Here is a 27,820-nt window from a genome sequence, read left to right as displayed (position 1 = left end):
ATGAGTCCTTTTAGGACTATCATTTGTCTCTAAATGACACATTCTGGGCAGTGGCTACCACCAGTACTGGTGAACTGACCATTTTCTGTGCTTTACACTCTTGCTCTTTCTTAACAACTCTTTTATTCCTTGTTTGTTTGTTTTGAAGAAGTATGTTCCAGAATGTGTGAACTTTGTAGACATCCGACTCTTATTTTCAGGGGAAGTTTTGATGCCGAAAACCCTCGGAATGATTAACTGCTCAGAGACTTTGCATCTTTAAGCAGCAAGGTATTTGTTTATTCCATTTTGGGAGCAAGCCAGCTCGTGCTGGACAAACTTGCTCGACTTGAAAGTGCAAAAGCAAGCCATTTTATATACTTTAGATACATGGTTACATCATTTAACATACATATTAATAAGTAGGCTAGTCTCTGGGAGGAGTCTTTCCAGGCATGCACTGTCTTCTACTGTGGGGGTCTTCTCCTCAAGCCTTCATCCCTCTGGTGGTTGCCACAGAGGGATGACCTCTTCTTAGGTGACCTGAATTCTTCAAGCTTGCAAAATCCTGGCTTCAGGCCTTCTATATCTTATTCAAACGTTTAGTTTACCTAATTTATTATCATGTGTGTGCTACTCCTATTCTTTCTATAATAAGGCCTTTGGTCCAGTGAACAGAACAGAACATGATATTTACCAGTGCTCCTAAAATGTACATCTAGCAAAACAGGTAGAGCAAAAAGGACAAGGTATACCAGATGAATGACTGTTAACTTTTTTTTTTGTGCCTTTTTGCCATTGGTTTCATAGAATCAAAAGCATGGAATGAAATTATTCCTCTGCCCAATGTCAAGATCAGCTGTAGTGAGTCAATGTGTGCAAATGTTAAATGCACTTTTTAAAATATTCTTAGATCCTAAAGATAAAGATTCCGCAATTACCCTGCTGTGTGCACATCCCAATATGGCAATTAACTTTTTTTTAGGAAGTGTAGTCTGGCTGGTATTCAGTTTCTAATCTACTTCAATTGATAGATCCTTTGGTACAGAACCGGTGCCTAGCCAGCTGTTATTCATCCTTTCTGCATTTCCTTGATTAGATCTTCTTAATTTGACAATTTACACTTGTTTCTCTAGAGTTTTATCTGTTTTTTCATATTGTTTCTGTAGTCTGGATAATTTTCAATACTGTCGCTGACCTCAAAGAGTCAAGAAATTCATCCCACCTTGCTTAATCTGGAAATATAATAATCAAAATATTTTTCCCATTACATAAACAATTAAAGAATAATGAGGAGCTAACAACAGGCTGTTTATAAGGCTACTTAGTATCTGGCCTTCCAAACTATTGTCCTTTGCTCATCCTGATGAAACAATGGGAGACTCTCACAGGAGAATTGGGGTTTGGAAGCCCTAGCTCAAATTTCTTCATCAGAATAATCTCGTCTAACTAAATGTAAAAAGAAAAGAAAAAAGAAAAGGAAAGTACTGGAACCCCATAAACTGGTCTACTTCTAGTTTATTTAGTGCCTCTAATAGCTTTTATTAATCTCCTAGTGTTATAACCAATGAAGAGTTAATGAGATTTGTGTGTGTGGTGTCAGATTCTGTGAAATAAATTTACCACTTCTAATCTGTCAATCAATAGATGAGCACAACAGCCTCAAAAAATCGAGAGACAGGAACAGAGGGATGATTGTCACTTCTTGTGGGCCTTCTGCTACTTCTGCAGCAACCCAAAAAGTACTTTTTTCATTGAGTCTGGGTTGGCTGCTATTAGAGAGCAAATGATCATGTTCTTTCTTAGTGTGCATAGGGGGAGTATGTGCTTGAATTCAAAATCCTGTGGAAATAATATAAGCATCAGCTTATATTATTATTTTTAGAATGCATCAAAAATCTTACATTTTAGACAATGTTTTTTTGAAGGAGGTAAAATCTCAACAGTGTTATCCTGAATATAGATTTTGTATATATAATTTATTGGCATAACAGTAGACAGTCAATAACATGGATTCATGGACAAATAAACTTAGGTTTAGCTTTGAATTCTGTAGAAACTAGATGCATTTCTAGTGAGCTTTTAAAACATCCTGGGGGCTTTCACAATAGGAGCTGATAAAATTTTATGGAATGCTCTACTTTTATGTTTAGTGAATATGATGAGAATCATTCTGCTCTGTACAACAGCGTGGAAATTAACTGAATAGTTTTGAATGAGTTACCCATAAACATTTGCTGCATTTATTTTACAAGTTAACATTTTACTTGGCACAAACTACTCCTTTGAAAGCACACAATGTGTGTATGTGTTATGGAGTTATAGCACATGCCCAGGAACTGGAAGCATCATTTTGTAAGACTTCTTAATTTGAAGGACTTGAACCCACATTTCCCAAATGCCTCGTCCAATTATTTTGATGACAGCAATCTCAATAATTTCTGGAGAAAACAAGTTGCTGTGCAGCTGGGCATTCTAAATTCAGAGGCCTGGAAAAAGAAGCAGAAGGAGACAAGTTCTGACTTAATAGTTTTAATACTTCTATAGGAAAGGAAGAATTCTAGGATTACAGTATTTTCTTCTATTATTTCTGTTATATGTTTCATCCATGTTAAGACAAAAGGTTTTGAATTAGGGGGTTGAAATCCCAAGTCTGATCTACCACAGGTGAGACCAGAATGGTTGTCAGTCTCATCCTGATACATCAGTATTTGAAATCCCAGTATTGAATGGGTAGATGAGTACCTGTCATGGTGGGACAAAATGTTAGTAATTTCCAGAGAAGTTATTTTTAGAAGGCTTTTTGATTTTTTTTGATTATTATTTTCAAATCAAGATTTAGAAAAGTATCATTATAATAGCTCACTCCCAGCTATGAGAACTGCCAGAAACATACTGAATGTACTGCAACTTAGTTTAATACTCAGCCTGTGACCTGGATATATGTAAATCTTTACTTGATGTATATTTTCCATGTTATAATCTGAAATTAATTTTGGAACAGCAGTTGTTATCCACCAGGATGTTGCAGCATTAAGTTTGGATATTACGTATTTCATGGCTACTCATTATTAATAACACATTGGTAAACAGGAAGCTCTGCTTCTTCTGAAACTTTCTGCTTCCTCTTAGTGTCAAATCATAAATTGCTGCTATTAATAAGCAATACTGTTCAGCAGCACTTAAAGACAGTACTTGATTAGGCCATTGATTTTTGATCTTGGATCTCAGCACAGATTTAAATTACAGCTGAAAATAAGCAATAGCATCATGTGTCTGCTACTTTCTACACAAGCAATGAAAGTTTCTCCTGCGCTGGGATTATTAGGTAACTGGTTGGTGCTAGGGCAGGCAACTATCAAGCAGTTTGACCAGAAATTAAAGATATGGAGATATACTTTTCAAAAACTAGCTAAACAAAGGAACAAGATCAACACTAAAACTGAAGTAGGATTAATGATTGTCATCCCAAACTGAATGATAAGGCTGGGCAGTTTCAAAGTTATCTTGTTCAGTGCAGCTAAATGCTTTACAGTTTTAATGAGAGAAGTTTTAGCACCATTTACAATCCTTTCTTCCTTTTACCCTTCTAGTCTTCTTTATAGCAATAGATCAGGACCTATAAAACTGTGATGTGATTGTCAGTGCTGTAGGAAAGCTGGCTCACAGTGATGGTGTGCAGAACAGAGCAGAAAGAGCTACTGTGCTGTACCCTCCATTATTATAGTTACATATCATCAATGCCTGAGTCCTTTACAAACCAATTTAATGATGATAATCCTTGTAGAAATTGTTCTACTTTTAATTTTGCTACGCAGGATACTGTATCTGAATTGTAAGGTTTACATCCTTTGTGTGCATATTTCTCTTCACGTCCTTGTTCATGTACAAATGGCAAATTCACAACATGGACTCTTTTGTCTTTATCAGGCAATAACTTGCGTGTGTAATCCCATATAGATACTGAGTTGTTGCTGCTCAAATGTTTTTATATGTGATCTCTCTTATAGTCTGCTGACATCTTAAATAATTATATCATAGATAATTGATAAAATTGTGAACTTCTAAAGCTTTTTATTATCATTTCTGTAAACACAAAACTATTTACAATCCATGCATTTTCAAGGGGAAGCAGCAACTCTTACTGGGTCATTTGTAGTATTAAATGTGAGAAATTTTCTCCCATTGGAAATGAACAGGTTTAAGACAGACATGATCAATAGTTATTCTTTCAGACCTCTTTAAGGAGCAAGATGTTAGGGTGCGGTGAGGTTTGACTGTCTGACCCCAAGAGTGGCACTGGCATAGCCTGTGCCCTCTCCCAGGGGGTGCAGTTCCACAGTCTCTGAGCAGGGGACTGGTTATGGGGTCTGTCAACAGCCCCTGACATGGCAAGTGGTGAACCAGGGCCGGGGACTTTAGCCAAGAACAGAAGGAAATGACACGAGAGAGAGCGGGAAGCAGCATAATTATGAGGAATCCATGCTAAGACTGGCTCCTCGAATGTTGATACCATCCAGGCAGGGCCAGACACAGAGCTGGAGACCAGCACTCCTGCAGTGTCACAGAGGCAGGGACTGACATCCTTGGAATGAGCTGAAATGGTGTCCCAGGCCCATGGGGGAAAGTCTCAGGGAAGGTTGGGCAGGGACAGTCAGGCCCAGCAGTGATCTCAGGATCTGACAGCATGTTGTCAAAATCTGGTTTGAACAAGTGTAAAGGGCTTGTCAGTAAGCCTTTGAGAGAGAGGGGATAAATGAAACACTTATTTCTCTCTTTTCACAACTCTAAAATGCAAAGTGAGCTCATATAGTATGAAGTGTAATGTAAATTACAGATCAGTTCCCTAACATCTAAAAGGCCAGGATAGAGTAAGCATTAAAGCAGAAACAAGTTGTGCTGTAAGATTACCTTGTGTTAGTCAAATTGTGTTACAGGTGTCAGCTGTGGAAAACCATTGATGTTACTGTTACATAAACAGATATCTTAGAGACAGTGAGGGGGTTATTATTTTGTGTGTAAACAATCTGTCAGAATATTCACAGTGGAGCTTCATCTTCCACGTCCTTCTGTCTTTTTTCATTTTGAGGGAAAATGTCTCTCTGATTAGTGAATCAGATGGGAGGTACTATATAGAGAATTTTGGAAATAAATCATTCTTGTATGCTTTTTGATTGTCAAAATACCTAGAATCTTCTGTCAGTAACTGAGGAGGAGCATGCTTATTTTATGAAATATCTATTCAGAAAATTTCATAAAGACCAAACTTTTTAAAGAGGGCTTTTTTCCTAACTTAAGCTAAAAATTTTAATTCTTCTTTTACTTTAAGCTGCATCTTACCAATTTGTTTTTTCAAACATATTATGTTGTTACATAACTGCTACTCTTCAGAAATTAGAAAATGGGAGAAAAGTGCTCATATAGGAAAATAGAGCATTCCAACTGTTTTGCAGTGGTTCTGCTGCAAATAGCTAGTCTTCGAAAACTTGCCATATGTAGAAAAGGAGTTTGAATTCTCCATACATGCGTAGTGAATACACTTAGCACAGACTGGAAAAGGGGAAATATAGCCCCCATTTTTAAAAAGGGAAATAAAGAAGACCTAGGAAACTACAGGATGGTCAGTCTCACCTTGGTACCCAGAAAGATCATGGAGCAGATCCTCCTGGAAGCTATGCGAAGGTAATGGAAAATAAGGAGGTGATTGGCGACAGCCAACATTGCTTCACTAATGGCAAATCATTCCTGACAAGTTTGGTGGTCTTCTGTGACAGAATTACAGTGGTGGTGGATGAGAGAAGAGCAACAGATGTCCTCTACTTGGATTTTTGCATTACATCCTTGTCTCTAAACCAAAGTGACATTAGTTTGATGGCTGGAGCACTCAGTGGATAAGGAATGAGCTGAACAGTCTCACTGAAAGAGTTGTGGTGAACAGCTCAATGTCCAAGAGGAGATAGTGATGAGTGGTGTCCTCAGCACTGTTTAACATCTTTTTCAGCGACATGGACATATTGTCAACTTTAACGTCCCTTCCAACCTGAAACCACTCTGTGATTTTATGTTTCTATTAGTCTACTGCTATTGTAAATATTTTAGGAGCTCATTTAGTTGCCTGAAAACACAAGCAACTAGAATTATCCAACAAAATCATATTTACAGCATTAAAACTTTGTTTTGTCAATTTTGACAGAGGTAGAATTTCATCTTGCTACAACAAGGCTACTTACCCTCAAAAAGTAAAGATATAGAGTGGTCAAGGAACCAATGCAAGAGCAGATAATTGGGGTTAGATATTTCACATGCCAAAACCATGCCATAAGTTGAGTATTGGTTACCCATACACACACATACACAGATTTGGAAGAAAGACCTTTTACTTTTTTTGGAAGAGCAGCCCTTCAGAACCACATTGATAGTCTTTGAATTTTTCCTTTTTATCTGACTTTATGTATTTAAGCCTATGAAAAGGATAAATTGTTTTATTTATTCTTTCTACACTTCTAGTGTATCTGCCTTTAGAAGTTAAGTAGCACAGCAACCATTTTCAACTAGCTTTCTGTAAACATTGCTGTTGAGCTAAATTTTGAGTATTTTCTATAAGTTTACTGCCAGGTTGTTTTTGGTTTCTGTAAAGAAAAAGAAATTATGGTTTCAACTTTTCCCCTAATCCATCAGGCTAATCAGCATCGTTGGCACTTGTTTCTTGTGTATTCTACTAGGTGTGTTGGTTCTGTCAAGTGTGTTAGCCCAATATGGTTACATTTTTTTTGTTGCAAAAACCTTTCCTAGGTTCAGATTCTTATTTCCTTGTGATCAGGAGTGGTAAACTATTAAGAGGGAGGCATCTACTTGTACTAACAATATTAGATTGTTTTAAACTAAAGCTGTTGTACTTCTTTATCTCCAGTAAAGGCTCCTAGTAATGAACAGAGAGGCTCGTGTCTATCCATTTTTCCCTTACCCTAATAGTAAACAACTCACTGGCTCACTACCCAAGGATTTTATTTCCTGCCCTATTTACATCAGCACTTTTGACTGACTGAGCCAGCTTGGTGAATTATCTGGGACTGGCAAGGACACCCTGCTGACCTGGATTCCACAAGGTGCTATGAGACCATTGGAAAGAGACTGTCATCTCTCTTTATTATATCTCTCCTGAAGCTGTACTTTCTCTTCTCAGCCCTGGCAGTTCCCCAAAATGCATGTCAGATAGTTTTCAGCTATTCCAATCTATGGTTCAGAGGGACAAGATGTTCAACTGTTTCTTCAATGGAGGATTCTCAAACATATGATGTGTTACATTTCAGGTATCTACAATCTGCTACACCTTATTTGTCTCATAATAGAAAAAACGCTATCTAGAAATTTTATCCATTACCTACCACACAAAAAAGTCACTTAATGAAATATTTAGAAACACATTAAGCAATCTAATCAGTGTGCAAAATATTAATGTTTGATAGTCCATCATGATCAGTTCAAATATTCTTGTTGACATTACTGTTTTATGCAAGATTAGGAAAATAAATATTCAGCCCAACATCAGGATTCTTCTAATTCTGAGAAAAGATTTCTTCCCCGTAGAATCATTTTTAATTCTTTTATATCTTTAAGTCATGCATGTTTCTTAATGGAAACTTATGAGAATGGTAGATTACATTTTTATACAGAGAGACACATGGAATGATCTTAAATTTCTCCAGACAGATTGCCATGTGTACTATACCTTGCATGGTGGATGGAGTCCTAAGGAGATGAAAGTCTTAGCAGTAAAAAGTATCTTTAAAAGAAAGTAGTAATGAGTATCAGGTTTAATAGGAAAAGTGATAATGCAGTTGATTGGAAACCTCTCCAAAGGCTCTACTGAATTCCTGTTCACAATGTGCTCTGCAAGACAGGTTATATGTATTGGCTTTTGGTTATCACAGCTTAAAATACTGTCACCAATCCTTCAAAACTTAGTGCTTTTTAAATTATCTCCCTTTTGTGTTTGTTTGTTTTTCTGGTGTTTTTTTGTCCTGAGTGACAACTTGCTTGAACTTAGGAATGCTGCTTAGCATGGAGAAGCAGGGTGATTTCAAAAACAAATGTAGTAAAAAAAAAAAAAAAGCAAAACACCTTTCTGGTGCTTCTGACTGGTTTCTCATAAATTCTTAAAAATTTGATTTGCTGAATCTTTTTGTTTTCTAGGACTTTGGAAAGGATTTATTTTATACACTTTTGTATTTGAAACAGGTATATTTTCTTCTAGCCAACATTTTAAGAATTGCTAGAGTTCTTCTACTGTTCTAGGACAGATCATGACAATGAATTGACATTTGTTTATGAAATCACATTGATTCTAATTTTAATTTTTCCTTGCATTTTAGGAATTTAAAGCAGGTTTTTTTCAAGCTGCTTGAGTTTTGATCTGGACGTACCAAATATTATACCAATAATATGATACCAGTATTTTTTACACTTTATGGGATCTAATGTCATACTATTCAGGTATTTGTAAAGAAATGCCACATAAAAAAACACTATTACTGAACAGGCATTTTTGTTTGTTTGTTTCTTATGTATTCAGGTGGTGCTTCTTTGTAATTTTGTTACTCAGTCAAAATTTACCATCACTTTTATGTCATTGCCACGGAACAGTCATGAAGTATCTTCCAGGGTTCAGAGGATCCTGCAATTTTTTTTTGTTTTTCTTTGAAGGATGTATGACGGAGAAAGATAATGCAGTAATTTTGAAAATGTATAAAAGAATATTCTTCAAAGTTAGAAGAAAAATTATTTTCAAATTAATGACAGCCAGCTAGCATTTATAGGTCAACTGAGAATCAACCCCTTAAAGTTATTGTAAGAGACTGAGCCCATGGAAAATTTCTTCAGTTAAGTTCAATTCAAGTTTTGGGAAAGACTCATAATGAACATAGGTAAAATTAAGAAATCAGATTTTTTTTTTTATTTTCCTGGCTTATGAGGAACTGCTTTACTATTGTTAATTTTATGTCTACTGAGCTGTTTTGGGAAGCATGTGTCTATATGTATGCATTTTTCTCACAGTGAGTATTTATGATAATTTAAGAAAAAAAGCATTCTTGGCATTTCCCCAAAGAATGTTATTTTTGAGATGCAGCTGTATTTCTACTTCTGTCTCAACTGAAAAATTAGATACATGGCGATAGAGATGCCATGCTATGGCATTTCTGTGTTAAACAATGACACCTACAGAAAAGACTTTAAAAAAAAAATTAATAATGTGCCCAGTTAAAATTTATGTGCAATATATTTATGCAGAAGTATTCAATATTTTTTTCAGTGTTTTGGTTCATGCAAACAAACTACTCATTACTGAAAGTTCGAAGTTGCGAATTCTACTTAAAGATGAAAAATATTTCAATCCTTGCTATTGTATAAAGAAAAAGCAACCAAAAATCCCTCATTCTTAAAGATTTTCTTAGTCTACTATTCACTTATAGTGTTTAGCAGTTGTATGGCCAGAGTATCTAAGACATGCTAAAACTGATGTAAATCGCAAACCAGCAATTAAGTTTATAACTACCATACATTGTCTTCGATTTTTAGGGGAAGTAACTAAAAATCCGGAAAAAAAATAACCATTAAAATAATTTTTGTGGGTGGGTATATAAGATGTTTATCTACCTAATGCTTAAAAAAACAGCAGACTTGGTCTGCTTGTTAAAATCAGAATTTCTTAATGTAATTAAAAAAATTAAATTACAGCTAATTGACTAGTGAAATAGTCTCTTAAAAATTCATTGCTGAAAGAAGACTATTTCCAATTCATGAGATATCACAGTCCATTTAGTGCTAAGAACTTGATTTCTCAGAATTATGCATTTATTTTAGTTTTTTAATTTTTTTTTTTTAATTTAAAAGCTACCTGAATATGTTACAGTGTCTAGGCCTCAGGCATAGTCATTGCAGCAGTGAAGGCATTTTCTGTCGACTTGTTGTGGGATTCCCCTTGGGATGTTCCGTTTTTATTTTCTTCTGACTTGCTTATTATGTTTTCACAGCCAATTTCATGAGGGTGACATTTTCTAGAATAGCCAATTTCTGAGGCATCCACCCAGAACAAGGCACTTGAGATGTTAAGTATCTGTTTTGAGTCAGTCATATGAATAACATGAGGCAGATTTTCCAACCATCCAAAGCCTTAAGGCACTAGATCCTATATACTGATTTTTACTTCTTTGCATTTTCATTGTTTGAGCATTTGATTTTTAAAATGAAGGGAAGACTAGAAAAACTTCTCCTCCTCCACAAAGGGGAGTGTAAACAGAAGAGAAGGGTTGGAAGACTCTGGGGGGAGCCTATGTAAGATCTGATGTGTTGCTCATTGCTGCAAGGAGGCAATGGCTGCTATTGGGAGTCACTCCTCCCTTATTTTTTCCCTTTAGCAGGAATTTTTTTGTAGTGTCTCCAAAGACAATAGCAGACTTTACTTTTGAGGGATTTGCCACAGTGTAGGCAGCAGCCAATTTTTCTTATGCCTTTAAGTTAGACCTGAATCTCTGAGAATAAATGTGCATGAGAATGGCTGCCACAGTGGTGTGATTAAAATGAAATTCTTGCTATACTATTGTAATAGTGGTTCTCCTTGTTGATTTTGCAACTTAAATGAGTGATATATGCATAGACCAAAAGAAAATTTTCGTTTACTGAACTGTTTCTTATTCTTGTATTTACTGGGGTTTACTTTGGTAGAATCAAGCTTTATAGCTACTCCATGGTTTCACTGCAAAAGTATCCATAAATACAAATGAATGCATACATACATGCATACTCACACATATATGCAAACGTATGTATATATTTGCATTTATTTCACAGTGATCAGCAATATTGTCTTTTGATGTATGGTCAGAAAGGATGTGTTTGGATATGCTTTCACAGTCAGAACCTGTTTAGTGGATTTGTAATTGCATAGTAAGTTCCTGTGGCTCTTTGGGCAGTATTTATTAGGCTCACACAGAGCGAGGAGCTGACTCTTGCTAGTACCCCGGAGGCTGAAGATATCAGCTTCAGGATTTCCTGCGGCATCAGTTAGTGCAGTGACTGAGAAATGAGATTTTGATTTCAGAAAGCTTGACTAAGTTCTGCAGTAAAATGTGGCATAACACATTGTGGTATCTACTCACTGTGTCCCTGGAAAATTAACCTTTATTTCTAGCTTCTAAATTTCTAAGGATCTATATTATTTATAACTGCCAGTGGTCATGGTCCTTTGTTAAATTTTGAACTTAACTAAAAGTATTAGCATTACACATAATTTACCTCCTAGCAATCCCATATTTCATATTTAATTTCTTGCCTAAATTTATTGCCTAAATTTTCTGAAATATCATGTGAATGGAGTCAAATGACAGTCTTTCACCTGTAATGCTAAAATGTGGAAGCTTATTCACAGCCAATGAATGAGTAAATGCTTCTGTGTTTCTCTGTGATTACAAATATTGTTATAAAAATAAGATATCACAAACTGTTGTCAAAATATATTCTCTCACTCTCTCATCTTTAATAAAGTCAATAATGAATGCAGTGGGTTTGTGCTTAGTTCTGAAATGTCTTGAAATGTTAAGCTTTAAGATGGATTATATATGAAGTCATCATTGTTTAAGCAATTCTTTCCATAATGTGTTTTTTACACTCCTACTGTTTCTTATTTCTAACCCGTTCTCTTCTAAGATGAAGATTTTTTAAGATACTGCTTTCAAAAAATGTCTTGGGTAGTCAGTAACCTGACTATCAATGAAAGTGCAAAAGATTCACTGTCTCTTTAGAAATCAAAGCTTGTAGTATGTGGTTCCTTCTGAGATTTTTTTCAGTTGCTGTCCAGTGCTGTGATTAACAGAGGTCAATATCAAAACCACATTGGTTTAATCTGGGTCTTATTTATAATATTAAAGAACCATTGATCCCAGCCCTTTTTCATCCCCCATTAGACAGGAATATTTTTGCATAAACTCCTGTCATGAATATAGATAGCACAGATAGGTTACTGTCTAGTTTGACTAGACAGAGGATTTGGCCTCCCTTTCCCTTTTTAACACACTGAAATATTAGATGTTAGTCCTATCAGCCATTCCAGAAGAAAGCTGATAATCATCATGAGTAGATGGCACCTTCTTAGTTATATGGGGAATTAACAAAATGTTTGGTCCCTGCTTTCACCAGCTGCTTATACCACTTAATCCTCAGAGTAAGAAAATAGAAATGCAAAACTTTTATTCACATCTTAGGGGTGAAGGCTTACTCACAGTGTATGCTCCACTTCTTTCCACTCTAATTAACATTTACTTTTGATTTAGTGCAGTGAATATGTTAGTTTGAACTTGCTCATGGGAACTTGCTCTCCTAAGAGGAAGTTACGAGTGTCTCTGTTGGTTCTTCTGGTGCACTTTTATGTTTCCCCTTTCGCTGTTCCTAAGAAGATGACAAGATTTGGTTTTAATCTGTGCTCAATTTCATTGTGAATCTTGTGCTTAATTTGTGATATTAATAAATGGGAGCAAAACTAATGACGAAGGGCATTATTTTCTTTTTCCTCTTGGTGGGGGCAGAATAGATTACATGATAAAAAGAAAGAACTAGGTGTTCCAGGAGATCTGTTATAAAGTTTTAACAGGGACACAATGAAATTTTAATGTGTAGACAAAATTGTAACTTAAACTCCAGGGTTAAATGTGGTGTGTGCATGTGTTTATTATGTGGTGATTTTAGTTTATATAATTTTTTAAAGAAAAAATAGATAATTTTTAGTGCATTAAATTGCTCAGAAAAACTGTATTTAGCTTTCCCACAAGGTCAATGTTATGATTATTTAGTTCAAGGTTGTTTCAGCACTAATGTACAATCAGTGTTTCTTTCTTTTTTTGGTACTCTAGGAAGCAGTCACAGAAAGACAGAAGATGAAAGCTCCTATTCCCAACTTGATTCTCTTGTATGCTACTCTAACTCAGAGCTTGAAGGTTGTGACCAAAAGGGGATCAGGTAAGTAAATCTTTATCTCTGTGGTTACAATGTGGTTTCGAAAGAGGTGCTTAATGTTTGCAAGTATATACTAGGATATTATTATGGTGGTTTGGAACATTGTTAGGAGGATTTCAAATTCTGCAGCAAAAAAGATATCTTCTATATATTTTTAGACTACTGTGTCCTGTGGACTTGGTGAAAAAACCCAAAAGTATTAAAATCAGATATGTAATGTGAAGTGAATGTAACCATTCATCTGTTGAAGGAAAGTTATTCCCAGAACTATCTGACTTAAAAGACTTTGTTGCAGTCAGTGTTGTTAAGATACTGGATTTATCTGTTTGACTATATAATTTTGGAAATGAAGATCATAGAGTTTTGGTTTAAGCAACTGATTTTTGTAACACAAAAAATAGATCAAGCACATTAAATTTAATACCCATGAAAAGTGAACAGCAAAATTTGGCTTTTTTAAGGGCTACTTGAAACATGGTTGAAGAGTTTAATTCAGTGAAGAAAATAGAGGTAGTTTTTCAGAAACCAAGTAGAGGGTGATGTGTTTACCAAACATCTTTCATAGTGTTACTACAGATGAATCATCTTCATATGTAAATAAAGAGAACAACAGTACTGAGACAGTTGGGTAGTTTTGTGTTCATTTTTTTCCCTGTCACCCTAAAATTCTAGTTTTCCTCTCTTTGGCTTTTCATTGGATAGCGAAAAACAAAATAGGATACTACTTCTGCAAAATGTCTTGCTGTATGGCACTAAAGAAAACTAAATCCTTAATGAAAGTCTTAATCCCTTGTCGATGGAATTAATTAATTAGGTTTGTTGTTGCTAGTCGTTTTCTGTTTGGCATTGGGGTGTTTTAGGTAGCTTTTGTTGCTCTTCCAGAAGTCTGGCTTTGATTTGTTTTTGTATTTTGGTTGGTAGTAGTTGTAAGCTGGAGCTTGGGGAGAACACAGGTCTTTATTCGTTTTGGGCAACAGCTTAAATCATGTCTTGTATTTTCAATGGATTATATTTGTGACAATATAATGAAACTAGTTACGTCTCCAATATCTTAGTGCCTGGAAAAGTAGATTGAGGGAAGGCAAATAAGGAGTACTACTATAAATTAAGGTATTCCTCAATCAAGACTCGAGATAAAATTATATTTGGGGTTATTTAAACTCAAGAAAACTGAAATATATCATTTGTGTACAGAGCAAAGATGCTGGTGATGGGTTGACATGTTTATAGTAGGATGTTGAAGCCTAGATAGATAACGTAGATATCCTTTGAATGTCTCTGGGTAGAGTGTTCTGTTTGATTAAGATTTAATGCTTGTTAGCTTTAAGGCCCCTTAATCCAAATTTAATACAAAGATTATTGATCATCTTAAAGTAAATTTTGCAAAGGCATCCATTCTTAAGGAACAAAAAAATGACAGTCATCAGATACTTGTTACTTGAAAGTGATGATAATAAGAACTTGGGTTGTCTTTGTATTTTATTTCATAATTTTTGCCTGTATCATCTTCCTCTGATTAACCAGTGCAAGGAAAAGTGTAAATATGCAATTAAATTTCCGATCAGGAAAATAATATAATTGCTGTCCAGCAAAAAAAAGAGCATACAAAACTTTTCAAGATGTATAGAATACTTTCTCAACCTGATGTTGTAATATAAAGGAAAAGCTATAATGAAAATCTTTGGATCATGCTTCACTACAACATGGGGTTCTTGATGTTTTCGTGTGAGATTGGGGGCGGTTTGTCGTACTGTGTGTGAAGCAGAAGTCTCTTATTTACTGAAATCTGCCTTTGGTCATGTTGTTTCGTGATTTTAAATTTGAAGAACTTCCTCAGACATAGGTGGAATGTAGTAACGTGTGATGGTGCTTGGTTTGCTTTTGTTGTGGTTCGGTTTGGTTTCGTTTCGTTTTTTCCTCCCTTGGATGCTCAGCAGGCCTATTCTTGCAACCCTGAAGTGTTTCTACAAAGGAAACCTTATTTACTTTAATGAAAGCTTTAACAAAATAAGACTGACTTATCTGTACTGTGAAAATAGAAATGGTTTCCTAAAACTAATGCAACTTACAAATGGAAGTAGGAAAGAAAAATCAACTTGGAAAAAACTTTAGTTTTATGTGAACATGCTAATCAGAGGCAGAGGGTGGAGAAGACATGCTTTGCATCTCTTTAGTCAGTGAGTTCACTTTGTCCTTGAAATGTTATCATGAAAACAAAATGAATAGACAAAAAAATTATACTTATAATTATAAATATGGAGTGTTATATATATGGAGTATCCATCTTTTAGAGATATATTATTTTTCTGTATTTCCTTCTCTGTTATGAATTACACGACTGTATTGTAGGTAAAGAAGTTATTGCATTAATATACTAAATATTTATCTTAATTGTAAACTATTCCTTCTAATTCACTTTTGTTGAGCTTATTTCTAAGTACCAAACCTGAAATCACAGATCTTGTGTTCTTTATATATTTAATTTATTTATTTATGTTCATATCTATTACTATTTTATATAAACTGATATAAATTTAATATGTATTTATATATTTTATATATATTTTTTCTGTATTTAATGTTATGAAGATATCTGTGTTTGAAAATACGACTTTTCAATACTGTCAATTGGATTTTTTCTGCAAGAGTACTTCAGCTCTCTTCTTTTGTAAATTTTCTATCAGCTGTGCAAAAAAGATAGTGATTAATAAAAGTATGACTTTCTCCATCTGCTAGAAATACATTTCCAACTACTTCTCTGATCTGTCAAGAACATGACAACTTACCTTCAGAAAGTCACTGAGGATTCACAGCAAGTCAAAAATGTGGAATAATTTGTGGGCTCAAATTCTGGATTTATTTCTAAAAATGGATAGTAATTCTGACTGTTTATTGGCTTTCAGGACTGAAGTTATATCAAATAATTAGCTATATGTGTAAACAATTAGGATCAGTATAGTATTCTTTTGTTTGAAAGGAAGGTTAAACTTCACAATAGAAGAAATCTTAGGTTGTGCTGCATTTGGATTAGGTCTATAATATTGAGAGCTGTCATTATGCGGAGCACTTAAATTAAATCACTTAAAGGCAGTCCTTGAATCTTTCTACCTCTTTGTGCTATTAATCAGTTAAATATAATAATGTAGGAAATAAAGACAGCAGTATTAATAAAATATTTATTATACTAACCAGAAAACATGCTTTAAATTAGCTTGCTCACAGCTGTGTGACATACCTGTTTAACACTTACCTCATAGGTATGACTGTGTTTCTGACAGAAAATAAATTTTTTTTCCAGTTAATATTATAGATAGGGTCTTAACAGTTTCAAGTTATTCTTTAACATATTTTACATCTTTAACTCATTTTACATTTAGAACATGTAATAACTGTATTACATAAGAATGGATGGATTAGCAGTTGTAGTAATAATTCCATTACTAAATACAGATGATGCAAGAAACTTCTTCCTAATCCGTGTATGAAAACTCTAAAATAGACTGAAGCACACCTAAAATTTTCCTGTCAATTATAGTTGAATACATGACACCTACAAATTTTAATACCTTCTCAAGCAAGAAAGGATTCTTTGCCTTAAACTTTGCAGTTAGAACCACTGACTTCATAGTGGATGTAGAGTTTATTAATTGGGTGTTTAAGGTATTCAGTGAAGTCTCAATGAACTTCTGGAGAGGCTTCAGAGCCTGTAATAGTAACTGCAAAGATAACTTTCATTTGGCATGTAATAAATCTCAGATATGATCTTCTAAATGGGAAGTTGACTCCTGTACTGCTTCTCAGCTTCTTGAAATATCTTAAAGCGTCTTCCTTTATGAAAGAATTCCTCAGTTTGATCACTGCAATCTGCTTGATGCAAAGGAAGAATAAATACTTAATGCCTATATATTTTGATCCGTTCAAGCACGTAGTTTTACAAGAATTGACTTAAACCTCAAAAATGCAGGAAACAATGCCTGTTTTTTAGCATGAAGCCAAACTACATATAAATTTATGATATGCCTAAAAAGAGATACTTTTTGTGCAATTTGCTGCCCAGTGCAGCCCCTGATAGTATTTTGAGAACTCTATGTTAACAAAGAGTTCTAAATGTTTTCCTTTCAGTGGTTTTTCCTGAAATTATCCATTTTCATAGTTTGAACTAAATTGTTGATTTTTATTTTTTTTATCCATATGATTTTACATCCTTAGAAAGTTGGGTTTCTAAGAGTCTGTTCTTTACAGGTTGAATGGTATTTGATCACTTACTTGCGGTGAATAGAGTTTTTGCTTATGAATTATTTAATATTCATCAAAGAGGAAGTAGGTTAGGAAAGAGAGCTTCGTGCTGATGCATACAGACTTTTTTCCTTATAATATGTATGTTAAATGAAATACTTGAACACTGCATTGCCATCTGGTGGTTTTTTCCAAGGATGCTGAATAGACAAAAGAGAGAAAAGTTTGGGATTTTGGTTTGGGGATTTTTTTTGATAGATTGGGGTTTTTTGTTTATTTGGGGTTTTTGTTTGTTTTTGTTAGAACAAAATCTGTTAAAAGGGAAAATGTGGGAAAAATATCTAAAGAAATTTCATTACATAAAGCAATAATGAGTTGATCAGTATATTCAGACAGTATTAGTATATTTGTTTTTTTTACACTAAGATTACCTAATAATCTGGTGTTGACTTGTATCAAAAGAGGTGAGAGCTGTTGTTACTGCCTACAGTTCTCTGCTTTTCTACAGATTATTTTACATTATGAGTTAATTAATTAATTAATATTCTGTGTTCAGTTCTGCTATGGTGAATGGAAATTTTCTTTTCTAGATCAGATTTATTCTCTGCTGGAATAATCTTATGGGAAGGAGAGTCTTTACAATGATGGATTATTGGGATATGTAGGAGGTCCTTCACATAATTATGATGAGATTAAATGTTACATATATATTTTTGTGATGTGGGAGAAGACTACTTCTTTTTTTAATGTCTACTATTTTTGTGCCTTAGCTATTATTAGTCAATATGGCTGATTCTTTTTGTTGTACTTGTATGGGAGATCAACATTATGAAAAAAGGTAGTAAAGAGCTTTGACACTGCAATGCTATTTCTGACTTTTAGTATATTTTTTGTAGGAGCAATGTAGTAAATGTAGTAAATGAAGTAAAATGTAGTAAATGAAGTAAAAATAATTCAAGATTTTTTTTTTATTGTTCTAAAACCAGTGGAATTCTGAGTAACAGACTGGAAATATATACTAAAATTTCAAGTAGTTTTTCTGTTTGACAAAGTCAATACTCTTTAAGAACTATAAGCAGATATTTTTCTAAATTATAGCCCTCTATGAATTTTTATGAACTATTTCTCATGAAAGAATATTTTAGAGAATAATGAGATATGTAAGGGATTTCTCTGCACAAATGAGACAGTTTCTGTTTTTTGACAATGTTTCTTTTAACTAGAAAAGGAACATGTGATCTGTGCAATGTGAGCCTTAACATCAACAAAGCTGAGGTTTAACACCTCATGATAAATGTTATCATGAGAACTCAACAATTTAGTTAAAAAAAAAATCCATGGAATGAAAATTCTTCATTTGTGGTATAAGTAAGGAATAGATCTACAGAAGTCAAGACAGTATGAGAACTCTTTGCATGTAGGAAGAATTTTTTAATTTAGTTTTTTCATTCGTACCTAATAATTGGATTACCACTATTTTACAGAAAAAAAATTATGTGTATATATAGAATACAGCCTGCAGGGCAAAAATACTTTGAGAAAATGCACATAATTAAGTGCTGAGGCTTAGAGGTCTGGTATCCAGTGTTTGAGTATTTGTAATTTTTACTTATTTTTATAACCCTTCCAGGTGAGGCTTGTTGTCCTAAGTGTGTAGCACTACATAAATAATACTGTCCTTCTTTCAGTAGTGCCATTCTGGTTTTTATTCTGCCTGTGTTTTGATTGCCTAAGTATTTTCCTTTTGGATTCTTGTCAAAAGGTAATTAGTTGATTAATGGCATATTGGATCTGATACACGCTGGATAAGAAGGTTCAAAATTTAATTTTATATATCTGTTGTTCTTTTTCTTATACAATTTATAAGCAGAACACTCACATATACAGTACTCCAATACACTGAGCTTGGAGCAATTACACCAACTAAAGGATATGCTTCTTCTAAATCATAGGAATTTGTGTCAATTGATATTAATGGCTCCTAGCTGTTGTTTTCACTCTGTTACAGAATGTTGGGTTTCCATTATTAATTGATGAGGCTTGTGGCTTGTTGGGAGGTTATGCAGAACCCGAAATAATATTTAGAGTCTATCTATGTCTATTTGATGTGCAAAATTAACTTCCATGAGCAATGACTTTTAAACTAGATCAAGACTACTATTATTACTATGAAACTTTTTTCTGTTTCTGTGTTTGGTAAGAAGAAGGAAAAGTATAATGAATGTCAGTCTTCAGCAAAGGTGTGTATGCCTTTCTTATTGCATTGGGGGACAGGAATATTTTTGCATCATGACCTGATTAAGAAGTGAACCTTCCCTCTTATGAGGATTGCTTCAAAAAACTCATTTTGAATTGGTATATAAATATGCAGCCTAGTTTATGGTTTTAGCTGTGGGACTGAATGGGGAAAACTCTGAAACATTTTTCTTTTTGAGGGAGAAGAGAGAAAAAGATAAGAGTGAACCTTACAGTTAAAAACACAATGGAGATAAACAGAAATCCTTGTTAATTTCAGGCAACTTTCTTATATTGTGATCTATTAATTCATTTCATATTGATTTTATTAGCACTAATATTCTTCTGCTTTTTATCCTAAGAATAAAAGATGTTTTAGTTTACCTTTTGCCCCTGTTTTATTTTGATTTAATGTGGTTATTCCTCTCCATTTTAATATGCAGTAGAAATCAATGTTTTATTTTTAATGTTAAAACTTCTTCATAGTTGAAGAATGAATTCACTGAGTGTATCCACTTTCTTGGATTTTGACTAATTACTCCACGGGGTATACACCTTGTATAGTTGTATGTCAGTGGGAAAGGGGTGTATTGCTTTCTTACTTGCATGTTTGTTTTAAAGATAGAAAATCTTCAAAAGCAATACCCTTGAATATATAGTAATGGAGTCAACTGAGATGAATGATTGCTTATGCCTGCTGGGATGGAGGTCTAGATGATGTAGAGAAGCAAAGGCTGTGTAAGTGCTCTGTGTCCTTCTTCAGCACTTTCTGTCCTGAACTTTTGCTGTCTATTGCAGAGAATTGTGAGGCCTCCTGGAATTAATATAACCCACAGAAAACTCTTACGTCTTGCTATTACTACATGGCACCACGATGTTAGAAGAGCAATTAGTGTCCTTTAGCACTTTATATAGACATCAGAATTGGCTGTCCTGCAGCCAATTCTGACAAAGTCATTTACACCACTTGTGGTATGATTCTCAATTTCTGTCTTAATTTATGAAGGTAAAAACCTACCTGATTATTGTTAGGTGAAAAGGCATGATTTGCTGCTTGTGAATCAAAGCATGCTGGAAGAAAGTAGGAGTAAGAAAGTACTTATTTAGTAAATATTTGCATATTCAGGAAATTAGAGAGTTCCTTTGCGATATGGTTTTGAACCTGGATTTGTTTGTTTGTTTATGCCACCTGTATATGAGAAGCATCATTTTTTTAAAAAAAGAATAATCTTTTACAATGCCTCATGTTTATTTAGCTACAGAATATTGTTTGTGTTGCATTGCTATTGTATGTTCAACGTACAGTTTTCATTTGAAAAACCTTGAGTAAGTTTTGTTAGTGATCTAAAACAGTCCTTGGCCATGATGATGGCTTGCCTCCAATGGTCTCTATTCTGTTTTTATAAGCTAAGGATACTGTTCAATGTGTCAGATGAACAGCAAATATGAGGCTTGTGTACTGTGGGGGGGGGTGGGGACTATATTATAAAAAAAGAGAGAAGTACAATTCTGTTCTACTGGAGTTTTTGGGCAATAAGGAATGACTGCATCAAAGCATAAATCCTTTGTGACACATTACTTATTTTGGAGCCACTATGAAAGAAGTAACTATTAGTTGTCTTGTGAGCATTTATGAACAGGATGGCTGGCATTTTAAAAATAGTTGTATGACCTTTTGTTGTTGCTAGGATCCATACTGATACTTTTCAGAGTCCTGGGAGATGGTGAATAATACCACAGTATGTGAAAGGATTTTCTGTGTGGTAGGAAAGGGTCAGTGTTTTATAGTGTACAATATTAAGAAATTACTAATGATAGTAAAGGAGACAATACAAAATCTGAAACCAAAAGGACAGTAACAGATATTCTTACATAGTTCAGTCACTGAATTTTAGTAGCTGTTTAGGATGACTCTCTGCTTCCAGAGTCCTTATTTTCTCTGGGGAATTGTTAGTGGTTGTTTCACTGATTGGCATCTGTTGGCAAATGTTCTAGAAGATGTAAAAGAACAAGGGACCTTTGATCAGGAATCACTGCTGCAGAAGATTTATTTATTCGAATATTATCCTGTCAGTTTTATGTAGAATAATGACTGTGGAGAATAAGGAGGCAAAAAACCCTCAAGGACAAGTAATGGCCATCTGATGTATTTATCTTTTTTATTTAAGTGTATTCAGTTGTGAAACATTATTAAAATATAGAAATAAGAGCCATGATAACAAGTTCTGCCCCTTAGAATATGTTTTGTTGCTACACTTAAAGGAAATTAAAATTGACAAAATCTGTCCTAGATTAAAATACATACTGACTTGCTCTTCCTGGAGGTTGGAGAGAGAAAGTGCTATCAGTGCTGCATACACAGATATATGGGAAGCAACTTAGCATGAAAAGAAGAGGTCATCCTTTAGATTGCAATACTGAAATTTTCAACCGTTCTTACTCAGAATGTCTTTGTCTTGTCTTTGCTGTTAAGGTCTTTACTTCAAAAGCAGAATGCACAAGCTGATTTAAGATATATATTTTTATCATTTTTTCATACTTTTGGGTTTGATTTTTTTTTTTCTTTCAGTTAAAAGGAGAATTATCAGACTGCTGTAATGGTAAATTGCAACACAATTATGTTAGTTGAGAGATGAGTGCTCCTGTAATTTCATCACCTTGCTCTGAACGCATAACTCATTTCAGGAAACTGTCGGGAGCACAGATGCAAAGCAGACAATTGTGTTGAAGCAATCTGAAAATTCATTTGGAGTAACCCACTTCCACAAAATTAGACTTTTTCATCCTTGACAAAAAGGAGCAATTTTTATTCTTTTAAACAAATTTTAATTCCAATTAAAATACTTCCAGTTGATAATTCCAGTTTTGATTACTGGGCCATTTAGGTTGGAAGGGAGCTTTTAAGATCATCTAGTACAACATAGCTGGTTCAAGCAATGTCAGCTACAGGAGGTTGCTCAGGATTATGTGCAGTTGAATTAAGTGACTTCAGGACTGTTCTTTAAAAAATACTTCTTAAGGAATTTAGGCAAACCTTCAAGAGACTATGTGTACATGCTGCAGACCCTCGATTTTTTCAGGTAAGAATTTCCCTAAACATATTTCTTATCATGGGTTGCTCTAATGTTGAATTGCAACATGCCAAGGAAACACCTGGAGCTATTGTCATGTCAGGTTCTAAAATCTGATCTATCTGCAAGCAGTGGTAGTTAAAATTGCTTCATACCTGTTCAGAAGGTTCAGTTTCTTTTGCACTAAGATTAATTATTTCTTGGAAATTGCAATTATATTGAAAGTCCACTGAAACATGAGATAATAAAGGATGCTGCATGAAAAAATGACCATATGTAGAGTGTATTTTACCATTGCTGCCTTACTTTTAACCATAGTTAAAATCCTTATCAAGGAACACAGAATTTTTCTTATAGGAAAAGTAATTGAATAATACTAGGCATTCTACCTTCATGTACTTTTATATAATTCACTATGATTTTTTTTTTTGTTGAGGTTTTTCATGGTAAGTAAAACAAAGACAGTGACTTTTAATTAAAAATTAAAAAGCAGACCATAAAGCCTACAACTTTCAAGAAAACCACCAATGTACATGGGTTATCCAGATCAAAAGAGCACAACCAGCAGTAAAGCTGTTGTTAATACTGTTTTTAAAAAAGTACAAGGTAAACTTGTCTCAAATTTTGAATTTTCTGTGAATGTCATTGGTTGTACAACCCAGAGTGAATCCTGAAGGCAAAATAGAGAGACAGACAAGAAAGACTGTAAAATCTCTCTATTTATTCCTAGATATCTGTGATATGAGGGAAAGCTCAATTCATCCCAGGGATCATGAAGCCTATAGAGACGCTGTTAAGCTTTTACATAGGTGAATGCCAGGGTGCAGCACAGCAAAAGAGGAGGGAAAACACGGAGTAATAGTGTCATCCTCTGAGCCCTTTCCAACCAAACAGGTTGAGCCAAGTATGTCAAGGAGTCAAGCTGCCTTTTCTAGAAGTGACTAATTTATGTCTCATGGTTTCACAAGGGGCAGGCCAGGGGGGAGGCCAGTGAGTGCCCTGTTTTCATTCTGCTGACTCTGCTAGGCTACTTTACACACTCTGCAACAAAATCACTTTTTTGTAATGTATGTTTACTTTTGCTATTAGCAACATGTTAAATGTAATTTATATTTTCATTATTGGAGAGACAAAATTAGATTTTAAACTTTGTATTTTTCTAGGGAATTGAACAAGGGTCAGTAGCAGAACACTCTATTTGGGTAAGAAACATTGTTTGAAACAATTATTCAGCAGAAATGCTAGCTGGTATAAATTTAAAAATATACGTGCTTTCATTTTTTCAGTGTACTACTTGTGAAGTTTTAGCAAAATGGACTATTAATGGATGAAGCAGGAAGCTTAAAATGACATAAAGTCTGAAAAGAAAACATAGCAAACTGTGTTTATCAGAAAATGCATTTTTATTGTGAAAAGTAATTGTCATGTCAAGGAGAGGAGAAACAAATTGCTTCCGGTGGTTAGGAATGATAGAATAGGATGGCTTATATTTTTTAATTGAAATAAGTTTTCTATATCTATTTGAAATACATATCATAAACCCCACTTGAATGTAATTAATATATAAGATTTGAGATAAGGAAAACACCTATTATTTCCTTTTCTCAGATTTTCAAAGAATACAAATTTATGACAAACATATTAATGAATTAATAAATTTTATTAATTCCCTTGAAATGGTCACCATTACTGTTATCTGAACTTTTTTTCTTGTAATTCCTAGTTAAATTTTCAGAAATCTGTTCAATGGCATAAAGATAATGAAATGTAGTAACAAAAAAAAATAGTTTGAACAGAGAGTTATTTAACAACCTAAAAACTTACCACAGTAAGATTGCTGAACAGTACATCAACAGTACATCAAAATGAAAGGTCATTGCCCACACACACACAAGAAAAAAAAAGTAGAACATCATTTTTAGGATGTAATACAGTGACTGAATTCCAGTGTGATTACACTTTTTCAGTGCCTAGAGAAACTGTTATCTCTCCTTCACAATAAGACTCCATGAAAAAGCAGCTGTCATTAACATCTGACTAGTGTCGTGTAATCTGTAATTCAGGGCAAACTGAAAATAAATGAAATTTTATGCATAGTTGACTAGGTGGACTGCTTTATTCATTCATGACTTTGTTTCAGCTTGTCACTGCTAAGTAATGCACGTGTAATAAACCTGCATTTCAAAGTAGCTGATGCTAGTCTCATACATGTACAAAGACAGTATGTTTTGAGTGTGTTTGGTATTGAAGGCAGCTACATTGAAATGCTGCTGTTCATGCCAAATCTATAGTTGATGCTGCACTTATGGTGGATCGTACCTGCAAATGCTACTGCTTTCAGTGGGGGAATCAGTCATTCATTTCCAACTGTGCTTGAACAAGACCATTCAGCAAAGTTGTTTTCTCACTATAAGCATATTGAACCTTTGAAACATCTCAAATTTTTCTTTCTGGTAAGCAATGAGATCCAAATAAAATACTGAAGTCCTGTGCTAAGTCTCCAGAATTAATAACTTTAGGGAGAGAAGAGGCTTGATTTTTTTTGTTTGTTTGGTTGGTTGGTTTTAGTTGTCCTCAATGACTGAATCTTTCACTAAAAGCTAGATAAGAAAGAAATTCATGTTCCACGGTACTTTTGAGCCTTTTTCCCATTTCCTTCCTTACATATAGATATACAAGGTGAAAGATGTAATGGAGTAAGGTAGTTATCCATCGCTGGACAGCAAATTGTTTAATGTTTCCGGGCTGAGAAACTCCAGAAAGGGCTTAAAAGCTGGTTTACTCTGCCAAGATGCATTCATCAACTTCAAGATATTGTCAATTGTGATCAATGGTTGTGGTCAAATTGTGATCAGTGGTTTCTGTCTGCCACACATAATTTCCTACAGAGCTGTAGGCAGTGGAACAGCTGTCCTCTCCAAAAACAGTGCTGTTGAGGATTTTATGTCCAAGTTCTGAATTATATTTTCTTACAGAGGCAGTTGCAAATGTTAGTAATATATAGGAACTCTTGGAAGCGTGACACATTTTGCCATGTAGGAGACGAATCTGGATAGGGTGGATTGGTGAGCCATGGTCAATTGTATGAGGTTCAGTAAGGCCAAGTGTCAGGTTCTGCACTTGGGTCACAATAACCCCAAGCAGTGCCACAGGCTGGGGGAAGAGTCAGAGGAAAAGGGCTTGGGGATGTAGCTGAACATGAACCAGTGTGTGTGTCCAGGTGACCAAGAAGGCCAATGGCATCCTGGCCTTTATCAGCAATAGTGTGGCCTGCACGACCAGGGCAGTGATTGTCCCCCTGTACTCAGTGCTAGTGAGGCCACACCTTGAGTTCTCTGTTCAGTTCTGGGCCTCTCACTACAAGAAAGGCACTGAGGTGCTGGAGTGTGTCCAGAGAAGGGCAACGAAGCTGAGGAAGGGTCTGGAGCACAAGCCTGGTGAGGAGCAGCTGAGGAAGCTGGGGTTGTTTAGCCTGGAGAAAAGGAGGCTCAGGGGAGACCTCATCACTCTCTACAACTACCTGAAAGGAGGTTGTAGCAAGGTGGGAATTAGTCTCTCTCAACTAGCAACAGGACAAGAGGAAATGACCTTAAGTTGCACCAAGGGAGGTTCAGGGTGAAATCAGGAAGAATTTCTTCACTGAAGGAGTGGTTGAGAATTGGAATGGGCTGCCCGGGGAAGCGGTGGAGTCACTATCATTAGAAATGTTCAAAAAATGACTAGACATGGCACTTAGTGCAATGGTGTTCACTCAAAGGTTGGACTCGGTGTTATTGGAGGTCTTTTCCAGCTTTAATGATTCTATGCTTCTATGTAAGTTTAGAAGTATCTGATTCTCTAATTATTTACTTACAACAAAGCTGATTTGTTATACTCTGTAAACTTCTCAGTAACTTTCTTTTTCTACCTGCAGTTATTAAAACCATTTGAATTTAAATTATGTGTTATTAGGTTGATTTCATTAATATGTTCACTGAAAATAGCTCTTTATTTTCTCTCCCATTTGTCTGATCTTAATTTCTAGACCAAATTTAATATGAACTCTTTTACATCTCGTCTCTCACTTATGGGAAAAGTCAGGCATCAAGTTCCATCACACTCTAGAGAGAAGAACAATATGTTGTGTATGCTTTGTTCACAGTACTTCACTACTGTAAGGAATTCACAATAATCAGTTGCATGTGAGAGTAATTTCTGTTTACATTTACTTCAATCTAAGCAAAGGTGAACTTCTTGCGTTTCCCCCCCACCCCCGAAGACCTATATCTTTCTTGCTGGGCTTTATTGTGTGTTTGTGGGTTGGTTTTGGATTTAGATTTGGGGTTTTTCATAGTAGTTAGTTAGTTTTGATGTAAGTAATACAGTGCTGTATATTTTTTTTTCAGTTTGGGGGTAAAATTGCAATACTTGCTGAACAAATCTCTGACTTACAGGAGCATAATAATGTAATCTAAGTATGATAATTGAAGTTGCCTGTGTATATGAAACATAAACAAATATGGAAACAAATTCCATTACCTGGAATTTACCATTCCAGGCAGACATGGAGAAAATGTGAGGTGGATTGTGGTGGAAACCTGTGCAGCTTCTAGTATTTCAGACCAAAAAATGCTATATGGTACTACTTACATGTTCAATACATAGGCACAGCACTTTGATTGAAGTAAAAATGTTAGTCCTAATTAGAATAATAGAATGGGTTGGGTTGGAAGTGGTCTTCAAAGATCGTCTAGTTCCAACCCCTCTGCCATGGACAGGGACATCTTCCACTAGACCAGGTTTCTCAAAGACCCCTCCAACCTGGCCTTGAACACTTCCAGGGATGGGGTATCCATAGCTTCTCTGGGCAACTTGTTCCAGAACCTCACCACTCTCATTTTAAAAAGATTCTTATGTCCAATTTGAATCTACACTCAGTTTAAAACCATTGCCCCTTATCCTATCACAACTGACCCTGGTATAAAACCTGTCCCTGTCTTTCTTATAATCCCCCTTTAGGTACTGGAAGGGCTTCCTTAAGGCTCTAAGGTCTCCCCAGAGCCTTCTCTTCTCCAGAATGAACAACCCCAACTCTCTCAGCCTGTCTTCATGGGAGAGGTGCTCCAGCCCTCTGATCATCTTCGTGGCCCTACTCTGGACCCACTTCAGCAAGTCCATTTTCTTCTTCTGTTGGTGGCCCCAGAACAGGACACAGTGATCCAGGTGTGAGGGGAGGATTCCCTCACTTGACCTGCCGGCCACATTTCTTTTTCCTTTTTTTTTTAATGTATCTTCTCAATATGAGTCACAATACC

General features: G+C 35.1%; 1 protein-coding gene across 1 annotated transcript in view; it reads left to right on the top strand.

Moving 5' to 3' along the window:
* The window catches only part of IL1RAPL1 (interleukin 1 receptor accessory protein like 1), a 689,617-nt gene that overhangs the window by 76,521 nt on the left and 585,276 nt on the right, over positions 1-27,820 (top strand). The window contains exon 2 of the mRNA XM_018084251.2: positions 12,882-12,987. Coding sequence (XP_017939740.1) covers positions 12,906-12,987 — 82 coding nt within the window. The 5' untranslated portion in view covers positions 12,882-12,905. The remainder of the gene's footprint in view (positions 1-12,881; positions 12,988-27,820) is intronic.

This window comes from Manacus vitellinus, unplaced genomic scaffold (assembly GCF_001715985.3).
Source record: "Manacus vitellinus isolate BGI_N305 unplaced genomic scaffold, ASM171598v3 scaffold_7_pilon, whole genome shotgun sequence".
In the NCBI taxonomy this organism is placed as follows: domain Eukaryota; kingdom Metazoa; phylum Chordata; class Aves; order Passeriformes; family Pipridae; genus Manacus; species Manacus vitellinus.
The sequence above is the reverse complement of the archived record's forward strand: the minus strand, read 5'-3'. Positions and strand labels throughout refer to the sequence as shown.